Source organism: Athene cunicularia (assembly GCF_003259725.1).
Source record: "Athene cunicularia isolate RWA chromosome 2 unlocalized genomic scaffold, athCun1 chr2_part1, whole genome shotgun sequence".
NCBI lineage: Eukaryota > Metazoa > Chordata > Aves > Strigiformes > Strigidae > Athene > Athene cunicularia.
In genome coordinates this window covers 6,367,817-6,388,169 of record NW_020799095.1, presented here as the reverse complement: position 1 = coordinate 6,388,169, position 20,353 = coordinate 6,367,817, and the positions used below count along the sequence as shown (strand labels likewise).

At 38.1% G+C, this 20,353-nt stretch overlaps 1 protein-coding gene across 1 annotated transcript; it reads left to right on the top strand.

The window, feature by feature from the left end:
* The first annotated feature begins 5,715 nt into the window (after positions 1-5,715).
* LOC113476714 (prostatic acid phosphatase-like) lies at positions 5,716-19,521 on the top strand. The gene is made up of 10 exons (XM_026842604.1): positions 5,716-5,862; positions 7,183-7,278; positions 9,738-9,824; positions 10,444-10,596; positions 12,735-12,833; positions 13,945-14,040; positions 16,454-16,586; positions 17,837-17,919; positions 18,799-18,905; positions 19,365-19,521. Exons 1-10 carry the CDS (start codon positions 5,749-5,751, stop codon positions 19,519-19,521), a joined length of 1,125 nt encoding a protein of 374 aa, XP_026698405.1. The 5' UTR covers positions 5,716-5,748.
* Positions 19,522-20,353: the final 832 nt, after the last annotated feature.

The window sequence follows — 20,353 nt, the reverse complement described above, 5'->3', positions numbered from 1 at the left end:
TGTTCTCGCTCCCACCAATTCAGTAAGTAACAGATCCTAAAACAAAACAAAAGGATAACTGCCAGTACCATTTTGTCTGTTCATTACTGCCCTCTGGATAGTTTGTCCCATATTTCTGAAAAAGGCACTTTTACACCTTTTGTGCTTTTTTTGGATGTGTCTGTGAAGACCAATAGGGACAACAAAGGATTAGAGTAGGTAAGAAAATGCGACATCTTACTGAGGTACTTTGTAGAGGCAGATCAAAATACCTGACAGAAGAAGATCAATGTCTCTTCTAAATTAAGTGGAAATCTGCAAAACATCTTAATTTCTTTCACTCTGATAGGCAATGTTTACTTTAGTCTGATTTAAGGTTAGACAAACTGAAAATATGAGCTGAAGCAAAAATATATAGTTTGCTCCTAACAACCATATTGACAGTCAATGAAAATTTCACTGATAGAAGTCACATTGGAAATGACAAGGAAAGCTTTCAATACCACCATGCCACCTAGTTAGTATTAATAGGCGTAGTGCAGTGACATAAAAACACAGTCTTCCATTGTAACAGTTTCGACAGTTTCATTCAGAAAATGTTTGTGGCCATATTTAAATCAATCACCAGCCTCTCAAGAAAACATTTAAAATGGGCCACGAAAGTGTGCCTATGTCCTAGTACAAGATGCTTCACTGATTAAAAGGATCAAGAGAAAAAATAACTAAAAAATCCAAGAATCCAAAGAGACTTAAGGATGATAACACCATAGGAACAGAACAGAAAGGGGGAAGGGGAGGATAATAGTTCTGAAGCAAACAGTTAATTTACTAATTCTTCACTCCTAATTCAAGATTTAAATACTGAAAACTAAATTATCCATGTGGGTAGATGACACTTATTACCGGCAAGATCCAATATTTATGAGAAATTGCTGGATTATCTTTGACCTCAGCTTGGGTTTTTATAAAGGACTTTTTGTTTTATTCCAATAGAAATAAAAAATTATTGAGAGAACATTTCTTCCCTCCCACATATTTGCATTTCAAATCTTACAGCATTGTGCTAGGACATGTTCAGAAATCATTCCAGCTGAGCAGAACAATTGCTTTAATCATAGTTATTGTAGCCTACTTCAAAGTTAAATATAATTATTAAAATTTAAAGAAAGCAGCAACCCAAACCCCTCAGGTATCCTAAGGTGCACAAGGACAATAGCTTGATGCTTGATTGCACACAGGGAGGTTGTTTGGATTTATGTCAGCACCTGGATGTAACACTTCTGGTTTATGCCCAAGCTAGACAGCCGTGATGATGGCTTTCCTCCAATACGAGAAATATCTCACCTCCCATTGTCAAAACAACATGATCCTGTCAGTCCCATAAAACTCATTAGTAAGTCTAAATGACCAGATAGTGTTAGTGGTCTAAATATCTGTCTCATAGCAACTTTCTATAAACCTTACCTCTTTCCTGCAGTGTCCATCTGGTTACATGATCCAGCCATCCATCACACTCAAGCAACATTACTTGAATTCATTCATGGAATTTGGGAAAAAAAAATAATAAAGGGCATTTACACTGCACAAAATTCAGGTTTGTGACTTACTGATGGCCTAAAACCAAAATAAGCACCTCTACTGTGTGAAATAGCAACAGCTAAATCCCTTCATTCTGGTGTTATAAGTAACCATTGTTATGATACAACTACCGAGTTGCATCTTAATCTACAACTCTTCCATATCAGTCTTGCTTACACAGTCTTGTGTACTTTATGTTGACAAAAGTGAATCATACTGCTCACATTTGAGAGAAAGGAGCTTTACAGTTCAGCAAAACTCCAGATTAAGGTTGGATCTGGAATTTGATCTCTTTTTGCATCAACACTGTTTCCCAGTTTTTTAATAATGTTCTATCATCAGAACAGGTGAAGGAAATTGATTTTAACATCTTACTTTTCCTGTGTTTTGAAGTCCCTGTAAGCCAGTGCAACTCTATAAAAGCTCATACAAATGAGGATTTGGAGGAGCAGATGCACATATCCCAAACACAACCACAAAATGCAGAAGATCAGAAGGTGCTAAGAAGAATATTAGTGGAAGAACAGCTGTGTAAATTTCAAGGGAAATAGATTTGGAATAAGTTCATCAGCTTCTGTGCAGTTACTCTATATTTGCATCAGTGTAATGCAGAAGAAGCTGGCCACTGTGTAAAGAAGTACTTTACCTCAGCTTGACATCAAGGGTGCAGCTTTGAACCCCAACAGAAGACAACTGCCTAGAAGACTGAATGGCCTAAGAAAACCACAGCCCCACTCTTCACAAGAGAATATGGGGCAGAAGCGATGTCTTCTGACAGCAGCAGCAAGAAAATCATGCTCAGCTCTTTAGGGCCCCTGTTACCATTGCAGACTATTCTATTTTCAGGACACAGATGATCCATTTTGTTCATACTCCTGACAAGCCTTTGACCCAGCTCCTCACGACAGCTGAACACGCCTCTAACTCAGTTCTAAAATGGACTGAAAGAATATTGTGTGCCAGCACTGAAGTCATTAACAGAAAGTGTGTATCTGATTGGGGCAGAATTCTTTTTGAAGTGGGGGTAATGTGTCTCTGTGACACAGGCATTGTGACATGACATGCCTTTGTTTTCCTAACATAAACGACCAAAGAAGTCTATGTTAAGCATTAGCCAAATAGAGGCAGCTGATACTTATCTGTTTAGATACTAAGCAAGTGATTTGGAACTGGAATATTTTTGTTCTGGCTGCTAGTGTACTGCAGCTGAATGAATTATATATATATCCTCACTTTATTGTTGAATCACATCATGTAAGCAAGAGACAAACAAATACACTGTAAACCAGAGGAGACATTGAAGTCTCTTTAAGGACAAACACAGCCCTGATCTGACTGGGGCTGAGAAAAGAAGACATGGAAAAGGCACGGAAGTGGACATAGACATCAAAACTGCAAAAGCTGCAGAGTCATGACTTTAACACCAGAGGATGGAATAAGTATCCCACTAGGTGATGTTTCAGGGAGGCAGAAGGAGGGAAGACAGGATGGGGAGGTTGAAGTCCTCCTATACCTGTCTTCTTCTCCCCCCAATAATTCTACACTGGAGTCTTCTCCTAACATGCTTATCAGTGTATCTTCAACTGATTCTGATTGTCCTCCACCGCCAATGAAGAAGTAGCATCTCAAGTCACAAGTCCAATCCTACATTGTGTTTAAATACCAAGCAGAATTAACCCTACACTTAAAACCTGGGAGACAGGTTAAGCATCACAGTGTGGAGAAGATTCTTCATCTTGCAGTTCGGGGATAGAGGGCCAAATTTTGTCCTTTGGATTACTAAGATTTCAAATACAATAATAGTACTTAAACCATGCACCTACTTTAGAGGACTGAAGGACTCTTAATGAAAACTTACATTTCTAAACAATGTCAAAGATCCAGCAGCATTTCTTAACACACTGACTTTGCAGATCTCACAATACAGGACACAACACAAGGCCATACTTTTACTTGCTTAATAATATTATGTTTATCAGAATCCCATAAATATTTCATAAAGTTTGATGGTAAGATAAAGGCATGTACTCTACACCCCAAATTTTCCTTTGTACTTCCAAGGCAGTGAATTTACTGTCTTTATCATTATCTCCTCCTTTTCCACCTTCAACTGTTGTTTTAACACAGGCTGCAGGCATATTAAATGATTAGTTACCTTGACTTTGAAAACAGCTATAATTTTCACAACTCTCACACCTGCAACAGGGGATTTCTGCAAGTATGAGTTAGCTGCCAAGAAAGCTCCATCTCCTGCTCTCCAGAGCTTCAGTCTCAGGAATGTTGGTACATGGCACAGCACAGCACACTGCTTTGTTCTCCTTCTATGACCTTCAGCAGGAACAGAGTTAACCAATGCGTAAATAACTTCAGCCCTTTATGTGTCCCTTCCCACAGAATTAGCAGCACCAAGATCAGATCAAAGGAAGCAAGTATCAGTTTTTACACTAATATTTTGTCCTTTCCAAAGTAAGAGTAGTTTCGTCTTCCTTGTTAAAGAAATCTCACATAAAGTGTGAAGCAATGGGTACTTGAAAAGTATAAAGTTAAACATTTCTGTTCCTGTTGTATATCTGCTGTCCCTGCTAGATGTATCCACAGTATCTGAAGAACCTGAATGGAGCCTTGTGATTCTGAGAACTTGCCTATTTTTTTTCAATGATACCAGTTGGTCTAGTTGAAAACCTTGCCTTCCAAAACAGTGTGTTTTAGGAATGGCATCTGATGTCATGTCCTCTAGAAAGAGCAAAACACAGTCTCTTCAAACACATTTTTGAAGTATGACAGCCAGTAGAGACAGGCGAATGTACAGAGCGTGAATAACTTTATTCGGTTGGCCCACATCTCCCCCAGATCCCTTATTTAAAAAAAAAAATTAAAAAAAATCTCAATAAATATGGGCAGCTCTCCATATTTTTCTCTTTCTGCATGAGTGTGTTAGACTTGTCAGGCACATAAGAAGAAATGACAGATGAACCATCTTGCACCAAGAAAGTCTGACCTCTGAATGTTTCATAGAGAAATTTCTTTAGCTCTGACAGATGTGAAGGATACAGCATTGTAACATCAGGAAAGACAGGAAAGAGAACTTATCCTTCTAGACAAGCCTATATCTAGTAATTACAAAGGAAACTTTTGTTATTTGTGCCTTAAACTATCTTGAGATTACATAATCTTTTTAGGTAGTAACATGTTCTTTCAGTAGTTTCTCTTAAATTCTTACATACAGAGAGCTTTTGATCATTCTGAAATCACCCTTAATTTTTACATATTAACAGGGCTTTCATTAACACATGAATATGGCTGAACATAGACCAATAAGCTCCTAAAATCAATCTTGTCTCTTGCAACACTGTCTCTGAGCTAGATTTTTGCTTTATTTAAAATATGCTGGGGAAATTACAGAGACAACTATTGATTTATTCATGCTGTAACAATGACAGTGCTTGCAGCAAGAGAAATTTGAAAAAAAATTACCTAACTGTATAAAATTCTGGACAATAGTTCTAGAAAACAGTGGCACATACTTTGCCCCTAGAGACATAGTCAATCTACTGTAGAGATTAAAAGTTCATTCATGTATCCTTTTTTTCAGTGAGTTTAGGCCTATCTCTGCTCCTGTGCCACAAAAGCTTTTGCTGTTTATTCCTCCTACAGACCACAGCCAAATCCAGGGAAAAATACAGATATCCTTTGGAAAAGAACAATTGTCAGCACCACTCCTAGCTTTCGAGTACTAAGTGTTCAGAGAAGGCTTGTGTGAGCACTAGGAATGAGGATGGCTTACTAGCTTTTTTGCATACAGCAAGAGATGGTTTATCTGCATTATTTTCAGTTTTGGAAAGGCTGACCGATTCATACTAAATTCTGGCTTAAATAATAAATGGCAACTTTAGTTCTTCACATTCAGTTGCCTTGCAAGTGCCAGTAGCGGGAATTAGGGGGCTCAGAGATTCCACTTCATTTTATACATGGGACACAGAAATGGAGTAAAAGGGCAAAATACACTTTTCATTTCATTACTCCCATGCAAAGCACTAAAGAAGGGAAAAAGGGACGAGGAGGCAAGTTTACAGCCTACTTTCAGACTTCACTGAGCACAACTGACTCCTCCCCTCTCAGCCACTTATCTACTCTATCACCACATCCAGACATGGCCCTTGGTGTGCAAAAGAGCTGAAAGCTACCCTCAGGATGAGAGCAAGGCAGCTCCTGTGTGGAATCTGGAGTCTATGTTTCATGTTCTGCCTTTTCTGCATCTTTCTTCACCAAACGACAGCTAAGAGAAAACTGAAGTTTGTGTCCATAGTAAGTAGGTAGTTCATAGGCAAATGGAATTTCTTCAAAACCTGTCATTTACTGCTCTTCTCTGCTCTAAAGTAGGGGGGGGGAGCACCTTTTGAATATTTAAGTGTTTTCTGCATATTCAAAATTTGCTATTGCATTGAAAAAAAAAATCCTTCAATTTAAATAAGATTTTATAATCCTGTCTCTCTTGTACAGTCCTGGATGAACTTAACTTTCTGGATTGACAAAGAATTTTTTTTATAGCACTAAGAGAGGAATCACACTGGATTCTACTTTTAAATTAGAGGATTTCATAGCTAAATATCAACTGTGAAAAACCCTCTTTACCATGGAAGAGTTTCCACTTTTCCAGTGGTTTCAATAGATTAACATGCAAAACAAATTTCATTGTGTGAAACCCAAACAAGTGTACAATTGGCATTAAATAAGCAACACAGAACCAGTGCTGTGAAACTAATGCTATTTGCAATGGTTATGACATGTCGTTTGTTTGCAGGATGCCTGAATCTTGTTCTGAACATCACATATGCCTGTAAACCTCTTACACAGTTTTTGCGCTGCAGTTTTTGATTTTATTTCTGCCTACTCAGATTAAGAAATAAAAAAAATCTGGTGGTAAAATGTTAAAGTTATATGACACATATTTACAGGAGTTGTGCTGGACAAGGAGAGAATTGATTGCAGGAATTAAAAATCTTGATGTATCTTTATAGATATGTCTTTTATCTGAAGTGAAATTCCAGAACAGGCTCAATGATTTCAGAGTAACAGTTTAGTCTGTATTTAGACATCAGATGACACTTTTATCACCTCTTGTGATGGAAGAAGTCAACACATGGCTTTTTAAGGCTAATTTCTGCCAAGAAAGGGCGCTTCAAGGCGGTCAGCCACAGAAAGTGTAACTAGAGCAGTAGTTTGGGTTTTTCCCTTCTGAATTCCTAGTTAGTCCTACCAAAATAATAACGTTCTAAGAGTTCCAGAAAATGACTGACATGCTTGTTTGTTTGCTGCTTATTTAATGTTCTGCTCTATACCACCTAAAATATATAAAACCTCTTTAAAATATATTGATATTTTATAGTTTTTATAACTTGCAAAAATGTGTTTATTTTTCAAATGCCAGAGAAAAAGAATAGTCACATTTGTCTAAATAAATCAAAGAGGTACTGTAGCTATCTAGACCCAAGAAAACCACCATGAATGTATTTAGTATCTGTCAGATACAGTAATTACTGTTATTGAGTATTCCTTATGACTGCACTAATTATATCCATCACAAAAATTCCAATAATATGAAGGGAATTCCATCTATTTTATCAGGTATTTCGCCATGGTGATCATACCCCACAGGAGTTTTTTCCAACTGACCAGCACAAAGACGTTGCAAGGCAGCAGGGATATGGACAGCTTACCAAGGTGCATTTCCTTACCTGGTCCAATATACTGAGATACTGGAATATGGTCTGTTGATTTTTGGTTTGGAGAATTTTGTTTTCACTTGAAGAAAGCCCATATTAAGTTGCCATATACAGATCTCTAAAAGGACAGCCAAAGAACTTACCAGGAAACTACAGCTACCAGCAGTCACTGGTTTTAAATGACACCGGATCAGCCCATTCTGGTCCCGTAGCAGTGTGTGTTGAGCTGTTTGAGCACACACTAGGGTCTTCTGGGAGGAGCCAGACACTGGTGACTGTCACAGTTCACCTGAGACCAAACAAGAAGCTTTAACAATCAGTGGCATAAGGTGGTGGAAGTGTTCACAGACCACCCTCAGTCTCTGCTGAGTAGGAGTGCTTCCTAACTCATGAACTACTCAGATCAGTACCAGCAGAAACTTCTCTCATGCTATGCCAGGGAAAGTTGATTTAAAGCTCAGCTATTCTGGCGCAGGCATTGATGGAATACAGCAGAGCTGAGCTTGCACACGAGTATCAGCTGATGGCAGTAACCAGCAGCAGCTAAGGCAACTTGCAGAATCCAATTGCATAAACTGTGTCTCTGCATTAACTGTAATTTGTATTAGCTGCCTCCTCTTGTGAATGGAGCTAAGGGTGAACTGTACTGTCAGGCTGTAAGGGAATATGTGCGCACTAAGTGGTTTTAACCCTACTTCTGCTCTGCTCCCACCATGGTACCCACTGTGTCTGTGCTTCGTTCCTTTTTCCCCTCCCCAAGGTATGTTGTTAGGATGCAAAAATCCACTAGCTACTTGCCCAGGATTCTGGGAACCAGGCAGCCTCACTGAAGTAGCTTAGATGTGCCAAAAGTCTGGATGTCCAGATAAATGGCTATAGTGCATATGTAGGCAGACTGTGGCGTTTTCATCTCTGCTAGGCTGCTGTAGAGCAAGTTCACTCATTCGACTTATGTCCAGTGGGTCCAGCACAATGCACACTTGTCAGGTCTCTACCAAAATCAGAACAGAACAAACAGCCTGAGGGGTTCCTCTTTCCCACCATTCTTAGGAGGCCACAATGCTCCAATACAAGGTCAGGCCTCTTTCTTCTCAAGTCACTTATCTTGAAGAAACAGGAGTAATAGACCAGGTTCCTATGCCTGAACTCAGCTGTGTCTCACTCACTCCACATACACACTGTGCAAGTCCAGCACTACATGCCAGCTTGCTCCAGGCCATGGAAGGCTTCAAGACCCAGGTGTCAGGATTTAACAACCCATATATTAGGCAAATCAGGGCAGAAGCCTAGGCCAAGCATATACCCTAGGAAACTGGATGCACAATTCCAGCAGGTGAACACATACACACACCGTGGGACATGACTGGAACTCTGGGTAAAACCCTGAGTAACTTGCTCTGGCCTCAGAGCTGACTCTGCTCTGAACAGGAGGTTGGACTAGAGACTTTAGGAAGCAATGAGTAATCACTGTATTTGAGATCCCAGTGCAGAGTAATGGTTACGTGAGTAAAAATGAATATGTTTCAATTTAGGCCAGGAAACACTAGGTACAAGTAAAAAGATAACAATATTGAGACCATTACAGGGAAATTGCATGTGAACCTCATGTTATGTGTTTACAAAATTATGTTGGTAAATTGGAAAATGTTCAACAAAGAGCTACTAAAATGCTGAGACTGGAAAACCCATTTTTCTGTGAGAATAGAGAATCGTAATCTATTTAGTTTAACACAGAGATCAAGTAAGTGACTTGATTCCATTTTATTGCTTATAAACTTACTGGGAATAAGACATGTGGTGGTAAAGAACATGTCATTCAAAAGCATAACAAGATCCAGTGGCTGAAAGCTGGGGACATAGTCAGGCAAGAATCAAGAATCAAATGTTTCAAACTGTTGATAATAATCAATCATTGCAGCAAAATACCTGAAAGCTTGGAGGACTTTTACTTGAAGTCTTGTATTCAAGACTTTCTGTCTTCCTGACAAATAAGATCTTGCTCAAGCTAAAACTGTGGCCTCCACACAGAATAATGAGTGATACTCTATGGGATTCATATCCTGGACATGTCTTCATGGACAGGGAGTTAATCTGTCTGCACTCCCAGTTACTCAGCTGTGAGCCAGCGGTAGAGCAGAAACCAGACAGACAGTGTTGGGACATCTCTATGCCCGCTTTAAGTCACCCTACCCCTCAGCCAGTGTTACTAGGTTGGATAAACATATGCATACCTTTCCATAGAGCAAGATGCATCTGTCAGGAAGACATATCAATGTTAACCAATACTGCAAATGCAGCACCTTTACTGCTTTTTTTCTCCTGTCTTCTTTCCTCCCTCACTTTAGAAAGGGAAAAAGGCCTCTATCAAAATAATATGAAATGTTATCTCTTTTGTCTGTAGGAATGAATACATAGCACACTTCTTGAGCCTCTTACAATAATCTGTTACTTCTACAGCTTGGCATACAGCAACAGTATGAGCTTGGCCAGTATATGAGGAGAAGATACTCTTATTTCCTGAGTGTTGTGTACAAGCAGTGTGAGGCAAGTACTGGATCTGGGAGGGAGGATGTTTTTCATGGATGTTAATGGGACTACCTGAATGCTTGACAGTCTGAACCTAGTGCGATTGGAGATGACTTAATACTCACTGAAGTCAATGTTATTTCAAAGTATCCCTGAAACTGTGGGTCAACTTTTATTCAGGCTGATGGTGAACTGAAAATTATGTGAAAGGTTTTTAGGCTGTATATCAGGTTCAGATGCCTCACTGGTTTATGGCAGGGTATCTATGTCAGGTATCTCCAATTCTACACTTCCATATGGAGTGAAGATGATACAGCTTAGATTTCATTAAGGGTCCAGCTGTTCAGTGCATACACGATGTCCCAATGCCTAGATGGTCAAATGGAGTCAGTCTTACGCTTTTCACTAGGACTCCTAAAGGAACTTTTGCTACCATGTGGCAGCAAAATTTTATTCCAAGGCCCTGTTCCATCTTCACTCTTTCTCCCTTCTCCTCCTTTTTTATGGTCCTTCTTCATCCCACTCTACTTTAATGCCATCTCCCCCAGCACAGTACCAATCCCCTTCTTTCCTACCAAGAGAAAATAAAACCTAACATGAGAAATGACCTTACATTTTTTTTTCTTTATTTCTTTAGATTTATGTTCAAAGCACTGACTGTGATCACACACTTATGAGTGCTCAAGCAAGTCTTGCTGGGCTGTACCCACCGGCACAGGGCCAGATTTGGAACCCCAGAATCCTTTGGCAGCCAATTCCAGTTCACACAGTGCCACTGTCCCATGATAATGTGAGTAGAAACTAAGGGCATTTGCTTTCCCTGGATCCTGAGTAAAATACCCAGGATATGAGGTGAAGAGGTCGGGATAAAGGGCATGGTAAAGGCAATGAAAAATATATTATGTTACAAGCATTGTGCAGAAAGGCCTAATAAGCTGAATAAAAATATTGTCAGGAGTTTCCACAGGAATGGACTTACATAACAGAAAACTGCAGTTAACAAACAAGAAAAACAAAAGTCCTAGGTACAGAGAAAAAGAATTAAACTATAATGTGACTACAACACTGTAGAAGTAGATTGATACTAAACATAACAATTACTTTCTTTGTGTGAGAAGAGGCAGCACACCTATTCTCACTAGTGCTTCAACATTTTTTTAGTCTGCAGCTTATGGAAAAGACAGAAGAATTATTCTGGGATTTTCATTACAGTGAGAATTGACTCACAGGACTGTTTTTCATACACTTTGAAGGTCAGTGCATGCACTTTGAGAGTAGGTGGAAAAAAGTAAAAGGGAAAAGGAAGGAGGACTCAGAGCTTTAAGAGCATGAGTTCATAGGGCAATGTATTTATTCATCTCTCTTCCTCAGGTCCTCACCATGGAGCTGTAAGGAATTGTGTGGATACAGCTCTGTAGCCTGAATATACTTGCCCTAGAGGGGAAAGCTGGGCATCTGAGTGGAGCTGGAGTTTCCCTTTTGTGGAAAACCTATGGTAAAAAGCTAGAAAGGATCAGGAGTGTACAGTATGAGTCCCAGTTTGGGGGAGGAGGTTTGCACATGTGATGTAAGATAAATTGTGGGAGCTTAAAAGTCTAGTTAACACAGTCTGTGATAGAGGAATAAGGTTAAATACAGATATGGAGCAATGGTTCCCACCTTGGGGTGATAAGAGCATGAAGGATATGGAGACACATGTCCTCCCGTTCATGCACACAGCGTGATGTAGAGTCAAGAGCTGCTTCTGACACTGTCACATATGGTGGTACCACAGTAAACAGTCAAGAATACCTGGCTAGTATCAACACCACTGTCAAACTCAGCAAGCAAGTAGTGCACATCATTCACATTTAGAGAAGCAAGTAAGTTTATTCAAACAAATCATAAAACCTATGCATTTTTCATACTTTTTCAACTATTTTTGTTTTAACTCTATTCATCTTTACTACATATACAGGGTAATCTTGAGACCACATGTATCCTACTACCCAAAACATGTGTCCATCATTAATTGATAAAGTCATGACTGTTCATGAACCTATGGTTATAATTCAAAAATACTTTCCTACCTTCTGAAATAGACAGATTATGTTTCTTAAAAGATAGAGGAACTGCTGTGAAGCTTTCCGAGTTAATTATCCCTTCAGTACTCTCAAGTTCTTTCTAAAGTTCTTTTACCTGTGGGACTATATAGCTAGAGTTTTATTACTGGAAAAAGTACAGAAAGCACATCAGAGAAAACCACAAAGAATAACTCAGTGTCAAATTTTATTTAAACTTTTGTTTAAAATTTAACAAAAAAATCTTCAAACAAGAATAAACTCAATTTAGCTTAGATAATTTAATAACAAATTCTTAAGTTATCCCACTCATGTAACCTTTAACCTTCATATGTCTTGAATTAATGAAAGACAAAAACGAGTTAGAGAAACTTCATAAGTTTCTATGACTTAGCTGAACTGAATGGAGCTGTGGCAAGCCCACTTAATACAGCTGAGTATGCACAAAGACTCCTGTTGCAGTCCAGCTGCTGCTTGGTAATTTGTTGCAAAAAAGGTGACGGTGTGTTTAAAGAAAGACTGAGCACAATGAGTGAAATCATGCCCTGGGGAAGCCAAGCACAAAGCATTTTGGGAGGGCTTGTGTTAGTCTGCTGTCAAGAGGCAAATTTCAGCTGTGTAAATGAATCCTTTAACTTTGAACTATGGAAGCTATTAGTCCTCTGAAGGTTTAAAGATTATTTTGTAAGTAGTCATCAGTATGACTTACAGTCTTGAAGATGAATATCCTTGAACACTACATTCCCAAATTATTTTTCAGCTTGTCTTAACTAGTGCAGCCGATCAGAACAACAATCCTGCAAACATACGTTGAATTGCAGAACAAGAAGCGCCTTGCCTAACTAATGTTTTGCAATTTTCTTTTCAGTTGCTATACTTACCTTTCTCACACTGCCCAAAATACAATGAGCTTCTGAGAGAAACCTTTGCAACAAGGGATTTCCAAAAGCAGCTCAAGCAGTACAGGGTAAAGTATTTTCAGTTCTGGAAATCTAATTAAAATGTACTACTTCTGTCAACATTATCTAACAGGTAGGTTTAAAAAGTGTCAGTCAATATGCTCCTTCTACATCTCTAATCTTCAGTGGGTGTAGACAACGTACTCAAAAAGCAATTACAACATTATAGAGCCAGCTGGACTGGGCTATTCCCATCAGCTGAAAACTGCAAGTCACAGAAAAGGTAAATTATTGACTACCTTGCAATAAAAACATCCCACCTACCTTCTAGGAGAGTAAACAAAACAAAAACTCAGATCAGATCAGTGCTAATACCTCTGAAATCACTCCAATACCTCTCTCTGTTTATTCCCACGTAAATCAACTTCTCTGATGTCTCTGTCAATATAACTCTCTGCTAGTTCAGATTCCTCTTCCACCACAAAATGCTTCACAACTCAGTTTCCCAGATTTTCCATAATAGCGTCACCGCTTTCCTCAGGTACCTGTTCATGTCTCACATTCAAGGTCTTCATTCAGGTGCTCACTTATGTTTCATTCTTGCCTCCATAAAGTATCCTTTCCTTTCTTTTTCCACCATCAAAATCTTTGCCATGAGTACGTAATCACTCCTCTATTGTATTGCAACGTTCTTCTTCGCAGGTTTATTCAAAATGACACTATCAAACTCACCTGTTCTTCTATAATCTTTAGCCGCTGACCTCACCCATCTGTTTCTGGCTCTGCATCTGAGTACTACACACAAGTGAATCATAATTTCCAGTTTTACCAAATTTACATCATATATTCTTTCTGCTCAGTACATCAGAATAATTCTGTTTCTCACACTTCCTTTAAGCATTCTTTGGATTTCTGCCAGACTTCCTCATACATATGTTCCCTCTACTTTACCCCCTTGTGAGCATTCCCACCAATCATGACCATATTTCAAATCTGAACTCTGATCACCAACCTTGTCTAGATGAATAGGCCAGATTCTCTTACCACTAGTCAATGGCTCATTTCTTAAGTGCAAAGTATATCTTCATTCTAAAAATTACTGTGCTAGTATGGCAGTGTGAAGGAATGATGTAAAAAGGCCCTGTGTACAATATACAGTTTTGCTCTTTTGTATTCCAGCCATTTCTGAAGTTTTTAGCCGTTCATACAGGATACCCATTGAAGAAGTTGAACACTGAAAGAATTCAGAAGCTCTCTGACACTTTACGGTATGAGGTAAATAATATAAAGAAAATTTCCAGAGTCTAATAGAAATACTTACACTTCCTCAAAACTGGTTTTAGCTCTTATTTCTTTTGTTTGTAAAACATCAAAAGAACGTAGGTTGGTGCTTCCAAAACTTTTTGAACCACAGACTGTTTTCAGCTTATTCCCCAGAAACCCTCACCTAACATCAAACTTGCAAGTGAAAATCCTGTAAAGACACTATGACTGTGTGAGGCTGCTGTGGGTTGTCAACCACTATAAGGAACACAAACCAATGGCCTACCAAATCCAAGATCCCGTCGGTGACTGCATATGGAGAATTAGTGCAAAAGCATACCTTTATATAAAATTGTATTGTTACTCCTCAAAACCCCATCACAGAGATAGACAGGAGTAAAACATGTTATTGGCAAAGGAACATAAGCATCCTTTCTCAAAGATTTTATGAAAATTGTATAAGCAAGAGAAATCATTATTTGTTTATGGACAGGACTGGTCAAGAGTATTTTCAGAAATAACCAGCCATTGGAATGACACAAAAGGCTTTGAGCAAGTTTGGGAGCCTGTTCTAAGCAAATGAACAAGGCACATCACAAAGAAGCGTGGATTTTATAATAAAAGGGTTACTGTGGTGCCCAACTGTCATGGGAATCTGAGTCCCACAGTCTAGTACCTCCGACTGGGATTTGGAAAAATCTTGAGTACCCTTAATTTAGCAACAAACCTCATGTCGCTTCAAAGTCTAGATTTATCTCAACTGAAGGAAGTGAAAATTGCAGTCTTGTATTGTTTCAGACAGCATTTGCCACAAATGTTTCAATGAAAAATTATTTTTAAACTCAAATATTAATGATGAATCGGTCACTAGTACTGGGATATCCCTTAGAAAATTGAGGCAGTTTTAAGGTGGATTTCACAAGTAGCATGTAACACTTGCATGTGATGCTAATGAGTTTACCTTCTGTCCTGCAGTTTCTGCGAAGGTTCAATTTTGGTCAAAGCAGCCCTGAATGAAATGTTAGCCAGGGCCTTAAGATAAATGAAATGCTAACATGTTGGGACACCTCACTGTAATTTCAGTGAGGTCATCCTCCTATATTTTACAACGGCAGAACAGCTCAGGACCACAACTTTTTATTTCTGTTGTTATATCATACTGAGAAACCTGTGTCACCAGACAAATGTGTAAAATTGACAGCTCCCATCAGGGATCTAGCTAAATGCTGGAAGAAAAAAAAATCTCTTAATTTGTTTTTTCCTTCTAGTGTTAGATTTGATAAGCTTCAGTCTTTCATACTACTCAGTGAAGACTCTGAGGGTATCAATTAAGACACCCGCCGTAAAAGCCACTCACCCTTTCAAGCATAAAAAGACAGCTTTCTTACATAATTTTTTTAACACAGTTCAGGAAACTACAGTGGCATGCATCTATCTGTATTTGTTATTATTGTCTAAGTGTCATCTGTCTTTCAGGTAACTTGGAGAGTGAGTTGCTTGCTTGCTTACAGCACTTCTTTTAAATAGCATGCAACTAGTCAATTCATTCCTCAAGAGACAAATCACATTTGTTAAAGGGGAAAGTGAAACACTGTGACCTGAGGTTTAACCTTATATGTTCTATTATTTCACTGGTTTAAACAAGTCCTTTAATAGCTGACATTTTCCTTAGAATAGATTGTTACAAGAACACTCCCTCTGGTGAGCTCAGTCCAGTGGCTCACATTCACAGAGGTTACACTGAACAGAAGGAAAGATACCAACCTTGTTTAAACAGGAATTCAGGGTAGTGCAATCCAGGAATGTTGACTGCATCTTCCCTTCTCACACTTGTGACCATTCATGTATCTTGGGTTGTGTCCCTAAGGAAAGACTAATCCATTCCCCTTTAGCTTGAGGACTGCATCAGTATCCAACAGACCTGGTATGGTATGGATTCCATCTTCGTATCTAACCCCTATACATATACCTCATACTCTAGTACATCTGAACTACAGCTGTACATATACCTACTTGATCTCTGGATCTCACTTAATTTCAGAACCACCAGCCTTTAAAACCCTGACATCTATATAGGATTTGATTCAGTAAAAATCTCAGGTTACATCCCAGTAAATGACTGAAAGAGTCATTAAGTGAATCTGTTCACCTGACAACTGCATTAGCAATTGGAATAAATAATGCCAGTTGATTTTTGTATCATTTTTAGTATTATATTGCCCTTCAGATTTGTTTTACACAGTGTGATGCTATAAATAGGAATTCTAGAGCTGTCTAAATGCAAAATAGTCATTATTTGATTATAAAGAGAAAATGCTATTTGAGTGAAACATTCAAATTTGTTCTGACAAGCATTTCGTGCCAGAACAAATAACAGCAGTAGGAATCAGTAAGAAAATCACCATGTTTTCTTTCTTCACTGTAGGATATTAACAATTACACTTTACCTTTTTGGGCTACTCACGGTGTCAGGACCAAGCTGATAAAGCTCTCAGAATTGTTATTGCAGGCGGAATTTGGGTTCCACAAACAAGTACAAAAATCACGTTTGCAGGGAGGTAAGCCAAATTCTTACTCCCTTTTAAAACCAAGAGTAGAATGGGAAAGAAGATATAATATATATAATAAACACTGGTACTGATTCTGTAGTAAAACTATGAAAGATGCCATGATGTGGATATTAGTGATCAGCACTGAAAGATTTTGAAATGAGTAAAGAAAGGGTGAGGACATGAATCACGAATCCAACATTATAAAGGAGGTATAAATTTGAATACACCGTATAAGAAATCCTAAGTAATATACTGATTCTTGAGGAACTGAATCAAGCCTGAATTTAATGTGAGCCACTATGTTTAACTTACTTAACAAAGTACTATTTGTAATGATTTCTAGGGTGGAAACTGTTGCCTGTCTTCATATTCCATTACCAAGAGTACAAAAATTAGATTGTTAAACTGTTTCTAAACTTGATTCTGCTCAGCAAATGGGAGCCGAAATTTAAAATTAGTTTATACCTTTTTAATCATTCATTCTCTTCCATTCATCCACTGTCAGCTTTTGGGCTTTGTTTTTATTAGATATGGACACTGTATAGTCAGGGTCTGTGAGCAACAAGGACAAATCACATACAAGCATGGGTCAATTTGTTTGCTGTTTTGGAGCTCCAATTTACCAAACTCAGGAGAAAGTTCAAACCTCTGTTCTTGCTTTATTAACAATTGCTATTAAAAAATGTGCCAGTAGCTGAAGACGACACATATGTCTAATTCTGCTAGCATGTACAGTTCTTGTTTTAGGACTTTAATTTGTCGAGATTCCAACCTTAGGCTAACGTACTAGCACAGCCATTGATTTAACTCATATAGTTTGTCCTACAACTTTTTTAATGTTAACTTTTCAGCAGTTAACATTACAGGCAACCATACGATTTAAGAAAGCCCAGAGTCCAAACGATATGCTCTTTACTTTTCTCTGGAAATCAGGAAGTCAATGGAGTTACACACAAAAGAGGGTCGTACTCATGACCGTGCTCTTCTTGCACTGTTCTGCTGGCACAAATGCACTGTTTGAAGCTGTTGAGACTATCAGGGATCCTCCAAACATTTTACATAGAAGTAAAGTAGGCCCACTGTTCATATAAAACATAGTACCAGATTTCACCAGGGCACTCGGCACAAATTTCCTACAAAGTCAATTGAATAAATCTGGTGCATTTAAAGACAGATTATGTTAAAACAGCATCAAGTGATAAAGATGTTAACACAAGCATCGCTTTCATTGTCATTGTTTCCCCATTCTCTTTCAGGTATTCTTTTAAAAACTATCCTAAAACATATCTCAGATGCTAGAAAGCCTTCACACCAGCAGAAAATGGTTATGTATTCTGCGGTGAGTCCTTTCTGTTTCTTTTACACTCCCCTTCTGAAGTTACTAAATGCAGTGAAAGCCATGAAACTTTACTTCCTTTATGAAATAAAGCTACAAGCATTTTCTATTCGGTTAACCTTAAATATCAGTGGATTATTTTCATTTTTTAATGAATAGATATTACTTTGAAACCTGCAGCACTCCGTTTTCTACCTGATGTAATGGCTTGTTTCACTGTAAGATTCTTTTGATTGAGCAGAGGACTGGCAAAACCATGTCTCATGTTTTATTGATAACACAGATAATTTAAAACAAACCTCCTGCTTCCTGCATCTTTTTCAGAAGCAAAAGAAAAAAAAAAAAAAAAAAAAAGGAAAATGAGGTTAAAGATAGTTATTTTAGAAGGTCTTATGAAGGCAATTACTCAATTGTGACTTTATATTTTTGTTTAGAATGTGAAAACACTGTCATTGGAGAAGGAAATTTTTGGATTGTTCTTGGTAAAAAGCTCCTATTTCTAAACTGTAGTTAGATTATGACCTAGCAAGTTTGAATCAGCCAAAGATCTTACTGATTTGATCTCAAATACTGTTTACTTAACATGAAAACCCACTAGTTCTTTTTAAAAGTTTTAACAGCTCCTGTTAACTTTGATAAGAACTGTGACTAAGAGCTCCTACATATTTACATATATGTATACTTTATACGTAGAGCATTTCAGTTTATGCAACCATAAAAGGGCAGTATTTGCTCAGTGTTGGAGAGGGCAGAGTGTAAGTATTAATGAAGCCACACAAGCAATATTAAGTAGATAGATAATGTGCTGGACATACTGTTAAATAATAGGTACATGCAATCATTTTCAATAAGCCTTTAATTAAAGATTTCTTCTATTTACAGCACGCAGCCACCATTGTTGCCTTACAGATGGCACTCAATGTCTTCAACGGGAAATTGCCTCCTTACAGTGCCTGTCATTTTTTTGAACTTTACCAGGAAAAAAATGGGCAAGTATCTGCAAGTTGTACTGTTAACATATACTTTTTCTAAAAATCAGTTTACTGATACATCAGACTAATTAAACTGGATACACAAGGTTCACTACATGGAAAAGATTACAGATTGATTTTAATTATTATAATTGGACTCAATTTAGCAGTTGACAGTAGCAGAATCACAGCACTGCAGCCTAAAAAACCTCCATATATTGATTCATGACAGTTATGAGAGGTTTTGCTCTATCCTTTTTATCTCCTTGACTCTCTACCAAGAAGACAAACTACATGCAAATTGGTGTGACCATCTACTGTTTATAAAGATCTCTTCAGAGTACTGATGATACATCAATAGCCACACAAATAAGCTGGCTAAAAGTTTGTCCCAGAGTACCATCACTACAACATAGAAAGGCAGTGTGGTTCTGCATACCTAACTTTATATTTTAACCCTTCTGTATTTTGAAACAGGCAATACACCATAGAAATGTACTATCGGAATAATTCTTTGAGAGATCCTCACCCCCTCACTCTCCCTGGCTGCAAATTTCGCTGTCCACTGGAGAGATTTACTCAGTTGGTCTCCCCAGTACTAGTACACCATTGGACAAGAGAATGTAGGATGTAGGACATAGAAGGTAAGTTAAGTGCTCTGGGCACATGTACCCAAAAGTCAGGATTACATCTGCCAAGAGCTCCTTTGAAATAACAATAATTTTCATAGGGGCCTGGTTTGAAATAAAAAATATGCAGATCCGGTAAGACGAAATTGTACCCATGGCCATGATTTCTACTGCAATGATACATTTATCTATTCCAGCCCAACTTCTGGTGAAATGGAATCAAGCCTGATTAGAATTTAGGGTACTTTTTTTTTTTTTTTTTTTTTTATTTAATAGAGTCAAAAAGACCATCAGTTACTGAGGAAGCAGATACAAATGCACTGAATTATAATTATCTTATCTAACTGTAGAGTACTTGTCCAAGCTGATTAACAACATTACACATTCCCTTGATTTCAGGAGACATTCAGAGCTCAAAACAGATGAATATTGACCAGTATACAAGACTGGCACTCACCAGAATGTCAAACATACACAGACACACATTGGCATACTAACACATTCCCTAGTAGGTTGTCTGTATCTCCATATTAGGATGTCTAACTTTCCATTTTGACCACTGATGATACTTACATTTGCAGAGGGAACAGGAAGGCAGAGAAGAACATTGTCTCTTGTATCTAGCTCTATATTCCTTAAGGGAGATAAAAAGCAAACAGCCTCAGTATTCAAAAAGTGTTCCCACTTTTTTGATGATCAGATGTTGTAGCTAATGTTAAAAAATCACATATGGCTTTCTGAATCACTGATCTCGAGAAGAATTTGAAATGCCAAGAGTTTAGAAGAGTGCAAGCAAACCAACTCACCTGGTTGCAAATTTCCTGTTAAATGTCTTGA

Coding starts and splice junctions, on each gene's coding strand:
- LOC113476714 (XM_026842604.1), top strand. CDS start 5,749: ATGAGAGCAAGGCAGCTCCTGTGTGGAATCTGGAGTCTATGTTTCATG. Junction 9,825..10,443: donor TTGTGTACAAGCAGTGTGAG/GCAAGTACTGGA, acceptor TTATTTCTTTAG/ATTTATGTTCAAAGCACTGA. Junction 10,597..12,734: donor TGCCACTGTCCCATGATAAT/GTGAGTAGAAAC, acceptor TTTTCTTTTCAG/TTGCTATACTTACCTTTCTC.